The 14,260-nt window shown below is 48.0% G+C and overlaps 1 protein-coding gene across 1 annotated transcript in view; it reads left to right on the top strand.

The window, feature by feature from the left end:
- The window catches only part of LOC139421730 (H(+)/Cl(-) exchange transporter 7-like), a 60,223-nt gene extending 46,415 nt beyond the window's left edge, over nt 1-13,808 (top strand). The window contains exons 18-25 of the mRNA XM_071172848.1: nt 2,214-2,265; nt 2,446-2,573; nt 6,506-6,591; nt 9,528-9,660; nt 9,830-9,889; nt 10,059-10,235; nt 10,835-10,915; nt 13,601-13,808. Of these exons, the coding sequence (XP_071028949.1) occupies nt 2,214-2,265; nt 2,446-2,573; nt 6,506-6,591; nt 9,528-9,660; nt 9,830-9,889; nt 10,059-10,235; nt 10,835-10,915; nt 13,601-13,687 (804 nt within the window). The 3' untranslated portion in view covers nt 13,688-13,808. The remainder of the gene's footprint in view (nt 1-2,213; nt 2,266-2,445; nt 2,574-6,505; nt 6,592-9,527; nt 9,661-9,829; nt 9,890-10,058; nt 10,236-10,834; nt 10,916-13,600) is intronic.
- The last annotated feature ends 452 nt before the right edge of the window (nt 13,809-14,260 follow it).

The following is a 14,260-nucleotide window of genomic DNA, read 5'->3' on the forward strand; positions in this document are numbered from 1 at the left end:
CTCTCTGGTCTGAACCCTGTAGTCCTCTCTGGTGTGAACCCCGTAGTGCTCTCTGGTCTGAACCCCATGGTGCTCTCTGGTTTGAACCCTGTAGTGCTCTCTGGTGTGAACCCTGTAGTGCTCTCTGGTCTGAACCCTGTAGTGCTCTCTGGTCTGAACCCTGTAGTGCTCTCTGGTCTGAACCCTGTAGTGCTCTCTGGTTTGAACCCTGTAGTCCTCTCTGGTCTGAACCCCATAGTCCTCTCTGGTTTGAACCCTGTAGTGCTCTCTGGTTTGAACCCTGTAGTCCTCTCTGGTCTGGACCCCGTAGTGCTCTCTGGTTTGAACCCCGTGGTGCTCTCTGGTCTGAACCCCGTAGTGCTCTCTGGTCTGAACCCCGTAGTCCTCTCTGGTCTGAACCCCGTAGTCCTCTCTGGTGTGAACCCCTTAGTCCTCTCTGGTTTGAACCCTGTAGTCCTCTCTGGTTTGAACCCTGTAGTCCTCTCTGGTTTGAACCCTGTAGTCCTCTCTGGTCTGAACCCCGTAGTCCTCTCTGGTGTGAACCCCTTAGTCCTCTCTGGTTTGAACCCTGTGGTGCTCTCTGGTTTGAACCCTGTAGTCCTCTCTGGTCTGAACCCCGTAGTCCTCTCTGGTCTGAACCCTGTAGTGCTCTCTGGTCTGAACCCCATAGTCCTCTCTGGTTTGAACCCTGTAGTGCTCTCTGGTCTGAACCCTGTAGTCCTCTCTGGTTTGAACCCTGTAGTACTCTCTGGTTTGAACCCCCTTAGTCCTCTCTGGTTTGAACCCCCTTAGTGCTCTCTGGTCTGAACCCCGTAGTCCTCTCTGGTTTGAACCCTGTAGTGCTCTCTGGTCTGAACCCCGTAGTGCTCTCTGGTCTGAACCCCGTAGTGCTCTCTGGTCTGAACCCCGTAGTGCTCTCTGGTCTGAACCCCGTAGTGCTCTCTGGTCTGGACCCCAAGGTGCCCTCTGGTCTGAACCCCGTAGTCCTCTCTGGTCTGGACCCTGTAGTGCCCTCTGGTCTGGACCCCAAGGTGCCCTCTGGTCTGAACCCCGTAGTCCTCTCTGGTCTGAACCCTGTAGTCCTCTCTGGTTTGAACCCTGTAGTGTTCTCTGGTTTGAACCCCATAGTGCTCTCTGGTTTGAACCCTGTAGTCCTCTCTGGTCTGAACCCTGTAGTCCTCTCTGGTGTGAACCCCGTAGTGCTCTCTGGTCTGAACCCCAAGGTGCTCTCTGGTTTGAACCCTGTAGTGCTCTCTGGTGTGAACCCTGTAGTGCTCTCTGGTTTGAACCCCGTAGTGCTCTCTGGTCTGAACCCTGTAGTGCTCTCTGGTCTGAACCCTGTAGTGCTCTCTGGTTTGAACCCTGTAGTCCTCTCTGGTCTGAACCCCATAGTCCTCTCTGGTTTGAACCCTGTAGTGCTCTCTGGTTTGAACCCTGTAGTCCTCTCTGGTCTGGACCCCGTAGTGCTCTCTGGTTTGAACCCTGTAGTGCTCTCTGGTTTGAACCCTGTAGTCCTCTCTGGTCTGGACCCCGTAGTGCTCTCTGGTCTGAACCCCGTGGTGCTCTCTGGTCTGAACCCCGTAGTGCTCTCTGGTCTGAACCCCGTAGTGCTCTCTGGTCTGAACCCCGTAGTCCTCTCTGGTCTGAACCCCGTAGTGCTCTCTGGTCTGAACCCCGTGGTGCTCTCTGATTTGAACCCTGTAGTCCTCTCTGGTTTGAACCCCGTAGTCCTCTCTGGTCTGAACCCCGTAGTCCTCTCTGGTGTGAACCCCTTAGTCCTCTCTGGTTTGAACCCTGTGGTGCTCTCTGGTTTTAACCCTGTAGTCCTCTCTGGTCTGAACCCCGTAGTCCTCTCTGGTCTGAACCCTGTAGTGCTCTCTGGTCTGAACCCCATAGTCCTCTCTGGTTTGAACCCTGTAGTGCTCTCTGGTCTGAACCCTGTAGTGCTCTCTGGTCTGAACCCCGTAGTGCTCTCTGGTTTGAACCCTGTAGTCCTCTCTGGTCTGAACCCTGTAGTGCTCTCTGGTTTGAACCCCGTAGTGCTCTCTGGTGTGAACCCCGTGGTGCTCTCTGGTCTGAACCCCGTAGTGCTCTCTGTGAATGCTTGGTGGGGGCCTGCTGCTCTTCAACAGCTGCTTTGACAAACACAGACATAGCATCGTACACTGGCCAGATTGGTGTCAATAATGTTTGTGTGTCGCTCTCTTTCTCAGGTTTGGGCCGTTCCAGGGAAGTATGCTTTAATGGGAGCTGCAGCACAACTGGGTGAGTGTCATTCCTGGGGTCCTTCCTCTGGTGTAGAGATGTCACACTGACTGTTTACCTGATAGGAATGAGTAATGTAATGTCTCGTCCTCTCCTCTAGGGGGCATAGTGAGGATGACTCTCACGACTGTATATACTGTATTAATAATAAGTAATGTAATGTCTCGTCCTCTCCTCTAGGGGGCATAGTGAGGATGACTCTCAGTTTAACAGTCATCATGGTGGAAGCAACAGGAAACGTGACGTACGGTCTCCCCATCATGTTGGTGCTGCTGACGGCCAAGATAGTAGGGGACTACTTTGTGGAGGTGAGTCTTGAGGCACATATAATATATACTATACTGACTTAACGAGGCCATCCGTAGTGGACCAAAAACCAGGCTCCCCCGTCACTGTCTTGGCCTGAAGACATGTTACCACTGTTTAATTCATAGACGCAACTATCGATGCAAGGAGTGACCCTCCACAGATATTAACATGATCGTTTGAACCATATGTAGAGGATGGGCGCGGCAGGGTAGCCTAGTGGTTAGAGTGTAGAGGAGGCAGGGTAGCCTAGTGGTTAGAGTGTAGAGGTGGCAGGGTAGCCTAGTGGTTAGAGTGTAGAGGTGGCAGGTAGCCTAGTGGTTAGAGTGTAGAAGTGGCAGGTAGCCTAGTGGTTAGAGTGTAGAGGTGGCAGGGTAGCCCAGTGGTTAGAGTGTAGAGGCGGCAGGGTAGCCTAGTGGTTAGAGTGTAGAGGCGGCAGGGTAGCCTAGTGGTTAGTGTACAGGCGGCAGGGTAGCCTAGTGGTTAGAGTGTAGAGGCGGCAGGGTAGCCTAGAGGTTAGAGTGTAGAGGCGGCAGGGTAGCCTAGTGGTTAGAGTGTAGAGGTGGCAGGGTAGCCTAGTGGTTAGAGCGTTGGACTAGTAACCGGAAGGTTGTAAGTTCATATCCCCGAGCTGACAAGGTGCAAATCTGTCGTTCTGCCCCTGAACAGGCAGTCAACCCACTGTTCCTAGGCCGTCATTGAAAATAAGAATTTGTTCTTAACTGAATTGCCTAGTAAAATAAAGGTAATATAAAAAAATGTACAATGTTTATGTTCACAGATATTAGACTACTGCTTATCCTTTGGTTCTGAATGGGGTTACAACAGTTCAATTAATATCAGCTCATGATGTAAGTTATTTTCTAGAACAATCAATAAGTATTTATTATTGGTCTAGAAATCCCAGAATGACTGTGGATTTACGTTAACGGCAATATCCTGTCAATGAAGAGGGTTGAAGGGTGGGGCCAAACTCCTCCGTTGTCTTGGTGACGTAGCTACCACGTAGTAACAGCCTGAAGCTCTCCATGCACACGCACTGAGACTGTGTGACAGTGCCCTGCCCACTGAGACTGTGGGAGACTGTGGGAGACTGTGGGAGAGTGCCCTGCCCACTGAGACTGTGAGACTGTGTGAGAGTGCCCTGCCCACTGAGACTGTGGGAGACTGTGTGAGAGTGCCCTGCCCACTGAGACTGTGTGAGAGTGCCCTGCCCACTGAGACTGTGGGAGACTGTGTGAGACCGTGTGACAGTGCCCTGCCCACTGAGACTGTGGAGACTGTGAGACTGTGTGAGAGTGCCCTGCCCACTGAGACTGTGTGAGACTGTCTGAGAGTGCCCTGCCCACTGAGACTGTGTGAGACTGTGTGAGAGTGCCCTGCCCACTGAGACTGTGGGAGACTGTGGGACAGTGCACTGCCCACTGAGACTGTGGGAGACTGTGGGACAGTGCCCTGCCCACTGAGACTGTGGGAGACTGTGGGACAGTGCCCTGCCCACTGTGACTGTGGGAGACTGTGTGAGAGTGCCCTGCCCACTGAGACTGTGTGAGACTGAAGTGTTGCATCTCATCTCAGTATCTGTGGTGTTGCTCGTGGCAACGGAAGTCTCAGTTGAATGTTTGTCGTTCAGTCTGTTCAGTCTGTGTAGTAATCCATCTGGTCGTTCTGAGGTTCAGTCTGTGTAGTAATCCATCTGGTTGTGTCTCAGGGTCGTTCTGAGGTTCAGTCTGTGTAGTAATCCATCTGGTTGTGTCTCAGGGTCGTTCTGAGGTTCAGTCTGTGTAGTAATCCATCTGGTTGTGTCTCAGGGTTGTTCTGAGGTTCAGTCTGTGTAGTAATCCATCTGGTCGTTCCTCAGGGTCGTTCTGAGGTTCAGTCTGTGTAGTAATCCATCTGGTTGTTCTGAGGTTCAGTCTGTGTAGTAATCCATCTGGTTGTTCCTCAGGGTCGTTCTGAGGTTCAGTCTGTGTAGTAATCCATCTGGTTGTTCCTCAGGGTCGTTCTGAGGTTCAGTCTGTGTAGTAATCCATCTGGTTGTTCTGAGGTTCAGTCTGTGTAGTAATCCATCTGGTTGTGTCTCAGGGTCGTTCTGAGGTTCAGTCTGTGTAGTAATCCATCTGGTTGTTCCTCAGGGTCGTTCTGAGGTTCAGTCTGTGTAGTTATCCATCTGGTTGTTCTGAGGTTCAGTCTGTGTAGTTATCCATCTGGTCGTTCTGAGGTTCAGTCTGTGTAGTAATCCATCTGGTTGTGTCTCAGGGTCGTTCTGAGGTTCAGTCTGTGTAGTAATCCATCTGGTTGTTCTGAGGTTCAGTCTGTGTAGTTATCCATCTGGTCGTTCTGAGGTTCAGTCTGTGTAGTAATCCATCTGGTTGTGTCTCAGGGTCGTTCTGAGGTTCAGTCTGTGTAGTAATCCATCTGGTTGTTCTGAGGTTCAGTCTGTGTAGTAATCCATCTGGTCGTTCTGAGGTTCAGTCTGTGTAGTAATCCATCTGGTTGTTCTGAGGTTCAGTCTGTGTAGTAATCCATCTGGTTGTTCTGAGGTTCAGTCTGTGTAGTAATCCATCTGGTTGTTCCTTAGGGTTGTTCTGAGGTTCAGTCCGTGTAGTTATCCATCTGGTCGTTCTGAGGTTCAGTCTGTGTAGTAATCCATCTGGTCGTTCTGAGGTTCAGTCTGTGTAGTAATCCATCTGGTTGTTCTGAGGTTCAGTCTGTGTAGTAATCCATCTGGTCGTTCTGAGGTTCAGTCTGTGTAGTAATCCATCTGGTTGTTTTGAGGTTCAGTCTGTGTAGTAATCCATCTGGTTGTTCTGAGGTTCAGTCTGTGTAGTAATCCATCTGGTTGTTCTGAGGTTCAGTCTGTGTAGTAATCCATCTGGTTGTTCTGAGGTTCAGTCTGTGTAGTAATCCATCTGGTTGTTCTGAGGTTCAGTCTGTGTAGTAATCCATCTGGTTGTTCTGAGGTTCAGTCTGTGTAGTAATCCATCTGGTTGTTCTGAGGTTCAGTCTGTGTAGTAATCCATCTGGTTGTTCTGAGGTTCAGTCTGTGTAGTAATCCATCTGGTCGTTCTGAGGTTCAGTCTGTGTAGTAATCCATCTGGTTGTTCTGAGGTTCAGTCTGTGTAGTAATCCATCTGGTTGTTCTGAGGTTCAGTCTGTGTAGTAATCCATCTGGTTGTTCTGAGGTTCAGTCTGTGTAGTAATCCATCTGGTCGTTCTGAGGTTCAGTCTGTGTAGTAATCCATCTGGTTGTTCTGAGGTTCAGTCTGTGCAGTAATCCATCTGGTCGTTCTGAGGATTCAGTCTGTGTAGTAATCCATCTGGTTGTTCCTCAGGGTTGTTCTGAGGATTCAGTCTGTGTAGTAATCCATCTGGTTGTGTCTCAGGGTCGTTCTGAGGTTCAGTCTGTGTAGTAATCCATCTGGTTGTTCCTCAGGGTCGTTCTGAGGTTCAGTCTGTGTAGTAATCCATCTGGTTGTTCCTCAGGGTCGTTCTGAGGTTCAGTCTGTGTAGTAATCCATCTGGTTGTTCCTCAGGGTCGTTCTGAGGTTCAGTCTGTGTAGTAATCCATCTGGTTGTTCCTCAGGGTCGTTCTGAGGTTCAGTCTGTGTAGTTATCCATCTGGTTGTTCTGAGGTTCAGTCTGTGTAGTAATCCATCTGGTTGTTCTGAGGTTCAGTCTGTGTAGTAATCCATCTGGTTGTTCTGAGGTTCAGTCTGTGTAGTAATCCATCTGGTCGTTCTGAGGTTCTGTCTGTGTAGTAATCGATCTGGTTGTTCCTCAGGGTCGTTCTAAGGTTCTGTCTGTGTAGTAATCGATCTGGTTGTTCCTCAGGGTTGTTCTGAGGTTCAGTCTGTGTAGTAATCCATCTGGTTGTTCCTCAGGGTCGTTCTGAGGTTCAGTCTGTGTAGTAATCCATCTGGTTGTTCCTCAGGGTCTGTATGACATCCACATCAAGCTGCAGAGTGTTCCCTTCCTGCACTTGGAGGCCCCTGCCACCTCCCACTGGCTAACAGCCAGGTAAGCCACTCTCTTACTCTCTCCGTTTCCCATTGGCTTAACTACCAGTTGACCCTCTGACCTCACTACTCTCCTTTTTCTCTCTCTCTAAATCTTCCCCTCTCTCTCTAAATCTCCCCCCCCTCTCTCTAAATCTCCCCCTCTCTCTCTAAATCTCCCCCCCTCTCTCTAAATCTCCCCCTCTCTCTCTAAATATCCCCCTCTCTCTCTAAATCTCCCCCTCTCTCTCTAAATCTCCCCCTCTCTCTCTAAATCTCCCTCTCTCTCTCTAAATCTCACCCTCCATCCTCCCCCTCTCTCTCTAAATCTCCCCCTCTCTCTCTAAATCTCCCTCTCTCTCTCTAAATCTCCCCCTCCATCCTTCCCCTCTCTCTCTAAATCTCCCCCTCTCTCTCTAAATCTCCCCCTCTCTCTCTAAATCTCCCCCTCTCTCTCTAAATCTCCCCCCTCTCTCTAAATCTCCCCCCTCTCTCTAAATCTCCCCCCTCTCTCTAAATCTCCCCCTCTCTCTCTAAATCTCCCCCTCTCTCTCTAAATCTCCCCCCTCTCTCTCTAAATCTTCCCCTCTCTCTAAATCTTCCCCTCTCTCTAAATCTCCCCCCTCTCTCTAAATCTCCCCCCTCTCTCTAAATCTCTACTTCTCTCTCTAAATCTCCCCCTCTCTCTCTAAATCTCCCCCTCTCTCTCTAAATCTCCCCCTCTCTCTCTAAATCTCACCCTCCATCCTTCCCCCTCTTTCTAAATCTTCCCCCCCTCTCTCTAAATCTCCCCCTCTCTCTCTAAATCTCCCCCTCTCTCTCTAAATCTCCCCCTCTCTCTCTAAATCTCTCCCTCCATCTCTCTCTAAATCTCTCCCTCCATCTCTCTCTAAATCTCCCCCTCTCTCTAAATCTCCCTCTCTCTCTCTAAATCTCACCCTCCATCCTCCCCCTCTCTCTCTAAATCTCCCCCTCTCTCTCTAAATCTCCCTCTCTCTCTCTAAATCTCCCCCTCCATCCTTCCCCTCTCTCTCTAAATCTCCCCCTCTCTCTCTAAATCTCCCCCTCTCTCTCTAAATCTACCCCTCTCTCTCAAAATCTCCCCCTCTCTCTCTAAATCTTCCCCTCTCTCTCTAAATGTCTCCCTCCAATCTCTCTCTAAATCTCCCCCTCTCTCTCTCCAAATCTCCCCTCTCTCTCTAAATCTCCCACTCTCTCTAAATCTTCCTCTCTCTCTAAATCTCCCACTCTCTCTAAATCTTCCTCTCTCTCTAAATCTCCCCCCTCTCCCTCTCTCTCTAAATCTCCCCCTCTCTCTAAATCTCTCCCTCCATCTCTCTCTAAATCTCTCCCTCAATCTCTCTCTAAATCTCCCCCTCTCTCCAAATCTCTCCCTCCATCTCTCTCTAAATCTCCCCCTCTCTCTCTAAATCTCCCCTTCTCTCTCTAAATATCCCCCTCTCTCTCTAAATCTCCCCCTCTCTCTCTAAATCTTCCCCTCTCTCTAAATCTCCCCCTCTCTCTCTAAATCTCACCCTCCATCCTCCCCCCCTCTCTCTCTAAATCTCCCCCTCTCTCTCTAAATCTCCCCCTCTCTCTAAATCTTCCCCTCTCTCTCTAAATCTCCCCCTCTCTCTCTAAATCTCACCCTCCATCCTTCCCCTCTCTCTAAATCTCCCCCTCTCTCTCTAAATCTCCCCCTCTCTCTCCAAATCTCCCCCTCTCTCTCTAAATCTCCCCCTCTCTCTCTAAATCTCTCCCTCCATCTCTCTCTAAATCTCCCCCTCTCTCTCCAAATCTACCCCTCTCTCTCTAAATCTCCCCCTCTCTCTCTAAATCTCCCCCCTCTCTCTCTAAATCTTCCCCTCTCTCTAAATCTCTCCCCCCTCTTTCTAAATCTCCCCCTCTATCTAAATCTCCCCCTCTCTCTAAATCTCCCCCTCTCTCTCTAAATCTCCCCCTCTCTCTCTCTAAATCTCCCCCTCTCTCTCTAAATCTCACCCTCCATCCTTCCCCCCTCTCTCTAAATCTCCCCTCTCTCTAAATCTCCCCCTCTCTCTCTAAATCTCTCCCTCCATCTCTCTCTAAATCTCTCCCTCCATCTTTCTCTAAATCTCCCCCTCTCTCTAAATCTCTCCCTCATCTCTCTCTAAATCTCCCCCTCTCTCTCTAAATCTCTCCCTCTCTCTCTAAATCTCACCCTCCATCCTTCCCCCCTCTCTCTAAATCTCCCCCCTCTCTCTAAATCTCCCCCTCTCTCTCTAAATCTCCCCCTCTCTCTCTAAATCTCCCCCTCTCTCTCTAAATCTCTCCCTCCATCTCTCTCTAAATCTCTCCCTCCATCTCTCTCTAAATCTCCCCCTCTCTCTAAATCTCCCCCTCTCTCTCTAAATCTCCCTCTCTCTCTAAATCTCACCCTCCATCCTCCCCCTCTCTCTCTAAATCTCCCCCTCTCTCTCTAAATCTCCCTCTCTCTCTCTAAATCTCCCCCTCCATCCTTCCCCTCTCTCTCTAAATCTCCCCCTCTCTCTCTAAATCTCCCCCTCTCTCTCTAAATCTCCCCCTCTCTCTCTAAATCTCCCCCTCTCTCTCTAAATCTCCCCTTCTCTCTCTAAATCTCCCCCTCTCTCTCTAAATCTTCCCCTCTCTAAATCTCCCCCTCTCTCTCTAAATCGCCCCCTCTCTCTCTAAATCGCCCCCTCTCTCTCTAAATCGCCCCCTCTCTCTCTAAATCGCCCCCTCTCTCTCTAAATCGCCCCCTCTCTCTCTAAATCGCCCCCTCTCTCTCTAAATCTCCCCCTCTCTCTCTAAATCTCCCCCTCTCTCTCTAAATCTTCCTCTCTCTCTAAATCTCCCCCTCTCTCTCTAAATCTCCCTCCATCTCTCTCTCCACCTGGCCCTCCCTCCATCCTTCCTCTCTCTCCACCTGGCCCTCCCTCCATCCTTCCTCTCTCTCAGGGAGGTGATGGGTGCCCCAGTCACCTGTTTTAACCGTATAGAAAAGGTTGGCACCATCGTGGACGTCCTTAGCAACACCTCCACCAATCACAACGGCTTCCCTGTCGTCGTGCCGGTCGCCGCTAGCGACGATGTATGGAAAGCTCCGCCCGAAGGCCATTCATTTCTTATAGTTGGGCTTGACTTCTAATTGGCTGAGAAAGTTAATTATCTCTGAACAGTCTGACTCCTCCTTCTTTCATTCATCCTTGCTTTCTGTCTTCTCTTTCATTCATCCCTTCATCCCTTCATCCTCTCCTCAGCTGGGGAAGATCTGTGGACTCATCCTTCGTTCTCAGCTCATTGTTCTGCTCAAACACAAGGTGAGAGAAGCTGTAGGTGTCTGTCTGTCCTGTCTGTCTGTCCTGTCTGTCTGTCCTTTCTGTCTGTCCTGTCTCTGTATTAATCTCTCTCACATTCTCTCTCTCTCTGTCTCTCTGTCTCCGTGTCTGTCTCTCTGTCTCTCTCTCTCTCTCCTCTCTCTCTGTCCAGGTGTTTGTAGAGCTGGCTCGGTCCAGGTTGACCCAGAGGAAGCTACAGCTGAAGGACTTTAGGGATGCCTACCCTCGCTTCCCCCCCATCCAGAGTATCCACGTCTCCCAGGATGAGAGGGAGTGCATGATGGACCTGACAGAGTTCATGAACCCTACACCCTACACCGTACCACAGGTATATACTGTGCCTTCAGAAAGGACTCCTTGGTGAATTCCACATTTTGTTACACACATTTACACACAACACCACATAATGACAAAGTGAAAACTACAATGTTATCTCCTATCACAGCCATTAAACTCTGTCAGTTAGGTTAGTATTGTGGAGTAACTGTAATGTTGTTGATCCATCCTCAGTTTTCTCCTGTCACAGCCATTAAACTCTGTAACTGTTTTTAAGTAAACATTGGCCTCATGGTGAAATCCCTGAGTGGTTTCCTTCCTCTCCGGCAACTGAGTTAGGAAGGATTCCTGTGTATTTGTAGTGACTGGGTTTATTGATACACCATCCAAAGTGTACTTTATAACTTCACCATGTTCAAAGGGATATTCACTGTCTGCTTTTTAAATTTTGACCCATCTAGGGGTTGTGGAGTAACAGAGTACATTTAGAAAGTAACCTACCAACCCTGTCGACCAATAGGAGCCCTTTGTGAGGCAGTGGAAATCCTCCCTGGTCTTTATGGTTGAATCTGTGTTTGTAATTCACTGAGGGACCTTACAGGGACCACACACGCAGAGTACACACCCCCCTCTCTCTCTCTCCCCCAACAGGAGACGTCTCTTCCTCGTGTGTTTAAGTTGTTCAGAGCTCTGGGTCTCAGGCACCTGGTCGTAGTGGACAGCGAGAACAGGGTGAGTTACTGTGTGTGTGTGTACACCTACGGTACTGCGTGTGTGTGAGTGTGTGTGTACACCTACAGTACTGTGTGTGTGTGTGTGTGTGTGTGTACACCTACAGTACTGTGTGTGTGTGTGTGTGTGTGTGTGTGTGTACACCTACAGTACTGTGTGTGTGTGTGTGTGTGTACACCTACAGTACTGTGTGTGTGTGTGTACACCTACAGTACTGTGTGTGTGTGTACACCTACAGTACTGCGTGTGTGTGATAATATATGTATATATATATATATATATATATATATATATATATATATATATATATATATATATATGAGCTGGTGTGTATAGGTTCAACTATATAGATGTTCTATGTGTTAATAGCATATATTCAATATTTTGTTCAGAATTAATTTTTCTACAAATGATGTCCTATTCCCTATATAGTGTCCTTAAACCACCTGGGACCAGTCCCTGTTCTCTAATGATGATGATGATAATGTCCTATTCCCTATATAGTGTCCTTAAACCACCTGGGACCAGTCCCTGTTCTCTAATGATGATGATAATGTCCTATTCCCTATATAGTGTCCTTAAACCACCTGGGACCAGTCCCTGTTCTCTAATGATGATGATAATGTCCTATTCCCTATATAGTGTCCTTATACCACCTGGGACCAGTCCCTGTTCTCTAATGATGATGATAATGTCCTATTCCCTATATAGTGTCCTTAAACCACCTGGGACCAGTCCCTGTTCTCTAATGATGATGATAATGTCCTATTCCCTATATAGTGTCCTTAAACCACCTGGGACCAGTCCCTGTTCTCTAATGATGATGATAATGTCCTATTCCCTATATAGTGTCCTTAAACCACCTGGGACCAGTCCCTGTTCTCTAATGATGATGATAATGTCCTATTCCCTATATAGTGTCCTTAAACCACCTGGGACCAGTCCCTGTTCTCTAATAATGATGATAATGTCCTATTCCCTATATAGTGTCCTTAAACCACCTGGGACCAGTCCCTGTTCTCTAATGATGATGATAATGTCCTATTCCCTATATAGTGTCCTTATACCACCTGGGACCAGTCCCTGTTCTCTAATGATGATGATAATGTCCTATTCCCTATATAGTGTCCTTAAACCACCTGGGACCAGTCCCTGTTCTCTAATGATGATGATAATGTCCTATTCCCTATATAGTGTCCTTATACCACCTGGGACCAGTCCCTGTTCTCTAATGATGATGATAATGTCCTATTCCCTATATAGTGTCCTTAAACCACCTGGGACCAGTCCCTGTTCTCTGATGATGATGATGATAATGTCCTATTCCCTATATAGTGTCCTTAAACCACCTGGGACCAGTCCCTGTTCTCTAATGATGATGATAATGTCCTATTCCCTATATAGTGTCCTTATACCACCTGGGACCAGTCCCTGTTCTCTAATGATGATGATAATGTCCTATTCCCTATATAGTGTCCTTAAACCACCTGGGACCAGTCCCTGTTCTCTGATGATGATGATGATAATGTCCTATTCCCTATATAGTGTCCTTAAACCACCTGGGACCAGTCCCTGTTCTCTAATGATGATGATAATGTCCTATTCCCTATATAGTGTCCTTAAACCACCTGGGATCAGTCCCTGTTCTCTAATGATGATGATAATGTCCTATTCCCTATATAGTGTCCTTAAACCACCTGGGACCAGTCCCTGTTCTCTGATGATGATGATGATAATGTCCTATTCCCTATATAGTGTCCTTAAACCACCTGGGACCAGTCCCTGTTCTCTAATGATGATGATAATGTCCTATTCCCTATATAGTGTCCTTATACCACCTGGGACCAGTCCCTGTTCTCTAATGATGATGATAATGTCCTATTCCCTATATAGTGTCCTTAAACCACCTGGGACCAGTCCCTGTTCTCTGATGATGATGATGATAATGTCCTATTCCCTATATAGTGTCCTTAAACCACCTGGGACCAGTCCCTGTTCTCTAATGATGATGATAATGTCCTATTCCCTATATAGTGTCCTTAAACCACCTGGGATCAGTCCCTGTTCTCTAATGATGATGATAATGTCCTATTCCCTATATAGTGTCCTTAAACCACCTGGGACCAGTCCCTGTTCTCTAATGATGATGATAATGTCCTATTCCCTATATAGTGTCCTTATACCACCTGGGACCAGTCCCTGTTCTCTAATGATGATGATAATGTCCTATTCCCTATATAGTGTCCTTAAACCACCTGGGACCAGTCCCTGTTCTCTGATGATGATGATGATAATGTCCTATTCCCTATATAGTGTCCTTAAACCACCTGGGACCAGTCCCTGTTCTCTGATGATGTGTAACCTGTCTCTTCTATCTATAGGTTGTAGGTCTGGTGTAACCTGTCTCTTCTATCTATAGGTTGTAGGTCTGTTATAACCTGTCTCTTCTCTCTACAGGTTGTAGGTCTGTTATAACCTGTCTCTTCTATCTATAGGTTGTAGGTCTGTTATAACCTGTCTCTTCTATCTATAGGTTGTTGGTCTGTTATAACCTGTCTCTTCTCTCTACAGGTTGTAGGTATGTTATAACCTGTCTCTTCTATCTATAGGTTGTAGGTCTGTTATAACCTGTCTCTTCTATCTATAGGTTGTAGGTCTGTTATAACCTGTCTCTTCTCTCTACAGGTTGTAGGTCTGGTGACCAGGAAGGACTTGGCTCGCTACCACCTGGGGAAACACGGACTGGAGGAGATGCAACTGGCTCAGACATGATGCACATCCTACTATTATTACTACCACACACACACACACACACACACACACACACAAGAGACTACACTGGTCACCTGTTGCCTAGTTACCTGTGAGACCCCCCAATCTATGCATTCTGATACTCCCGGGGTTAGAGGTCCTTGTCAATCACCGATGCCAAAACAGTCCGTCTGACTTTCACCATAACAGCATAACAACTACAGCCTCTCTCTGTGTCTCTCTGTCTCTCTCTCTCTCTGTCTCTCTCTCTCTCTGTCTCTCTCTCCCTCTCTTTCTCTTTCTCTCTGTCTCTCTCTTTCTCCCTCTCTCTCCCTCTCTCTCCCTCTCTCTTTCTCTCTCTCTCTCCCTCTCTCTTTCTCTCTGTCTCTGTCTCTGTCTCTCTCTCTCTCTCTCTCTCTCTCTCTCTCTCCCTCTCTCTTTCTCTTTCTCTCTGTCTCTCTGTCTCTGTCTCTCTCTGTCTCTCTCTCTCTCTCTCTCTCTCTCTCTCTCAACAAGGCTATAATGCAGACATAATTCTTTATAAGACTTGTCTTTCTGTGGTTTTATAATGATCCTGACTCGTTTCTGACATCC

Source organism: Oncorhynchus clarkii, chromosome 12 (genome assembly GCF_045791955.1).
Source record: "Oncorhynchus clarkii lewisi isolate Uvic-CL-2024 chromosome 12, UVic_Ocla_1.0, whole genome shotgun sequence".
Lineage (NCBI taxonomy): Eukaryota > Metazoa > Chordata > Actinopteri > Salmoniformes > Salmonidae > Oncorhynchus > Oncorhynchus clarkii.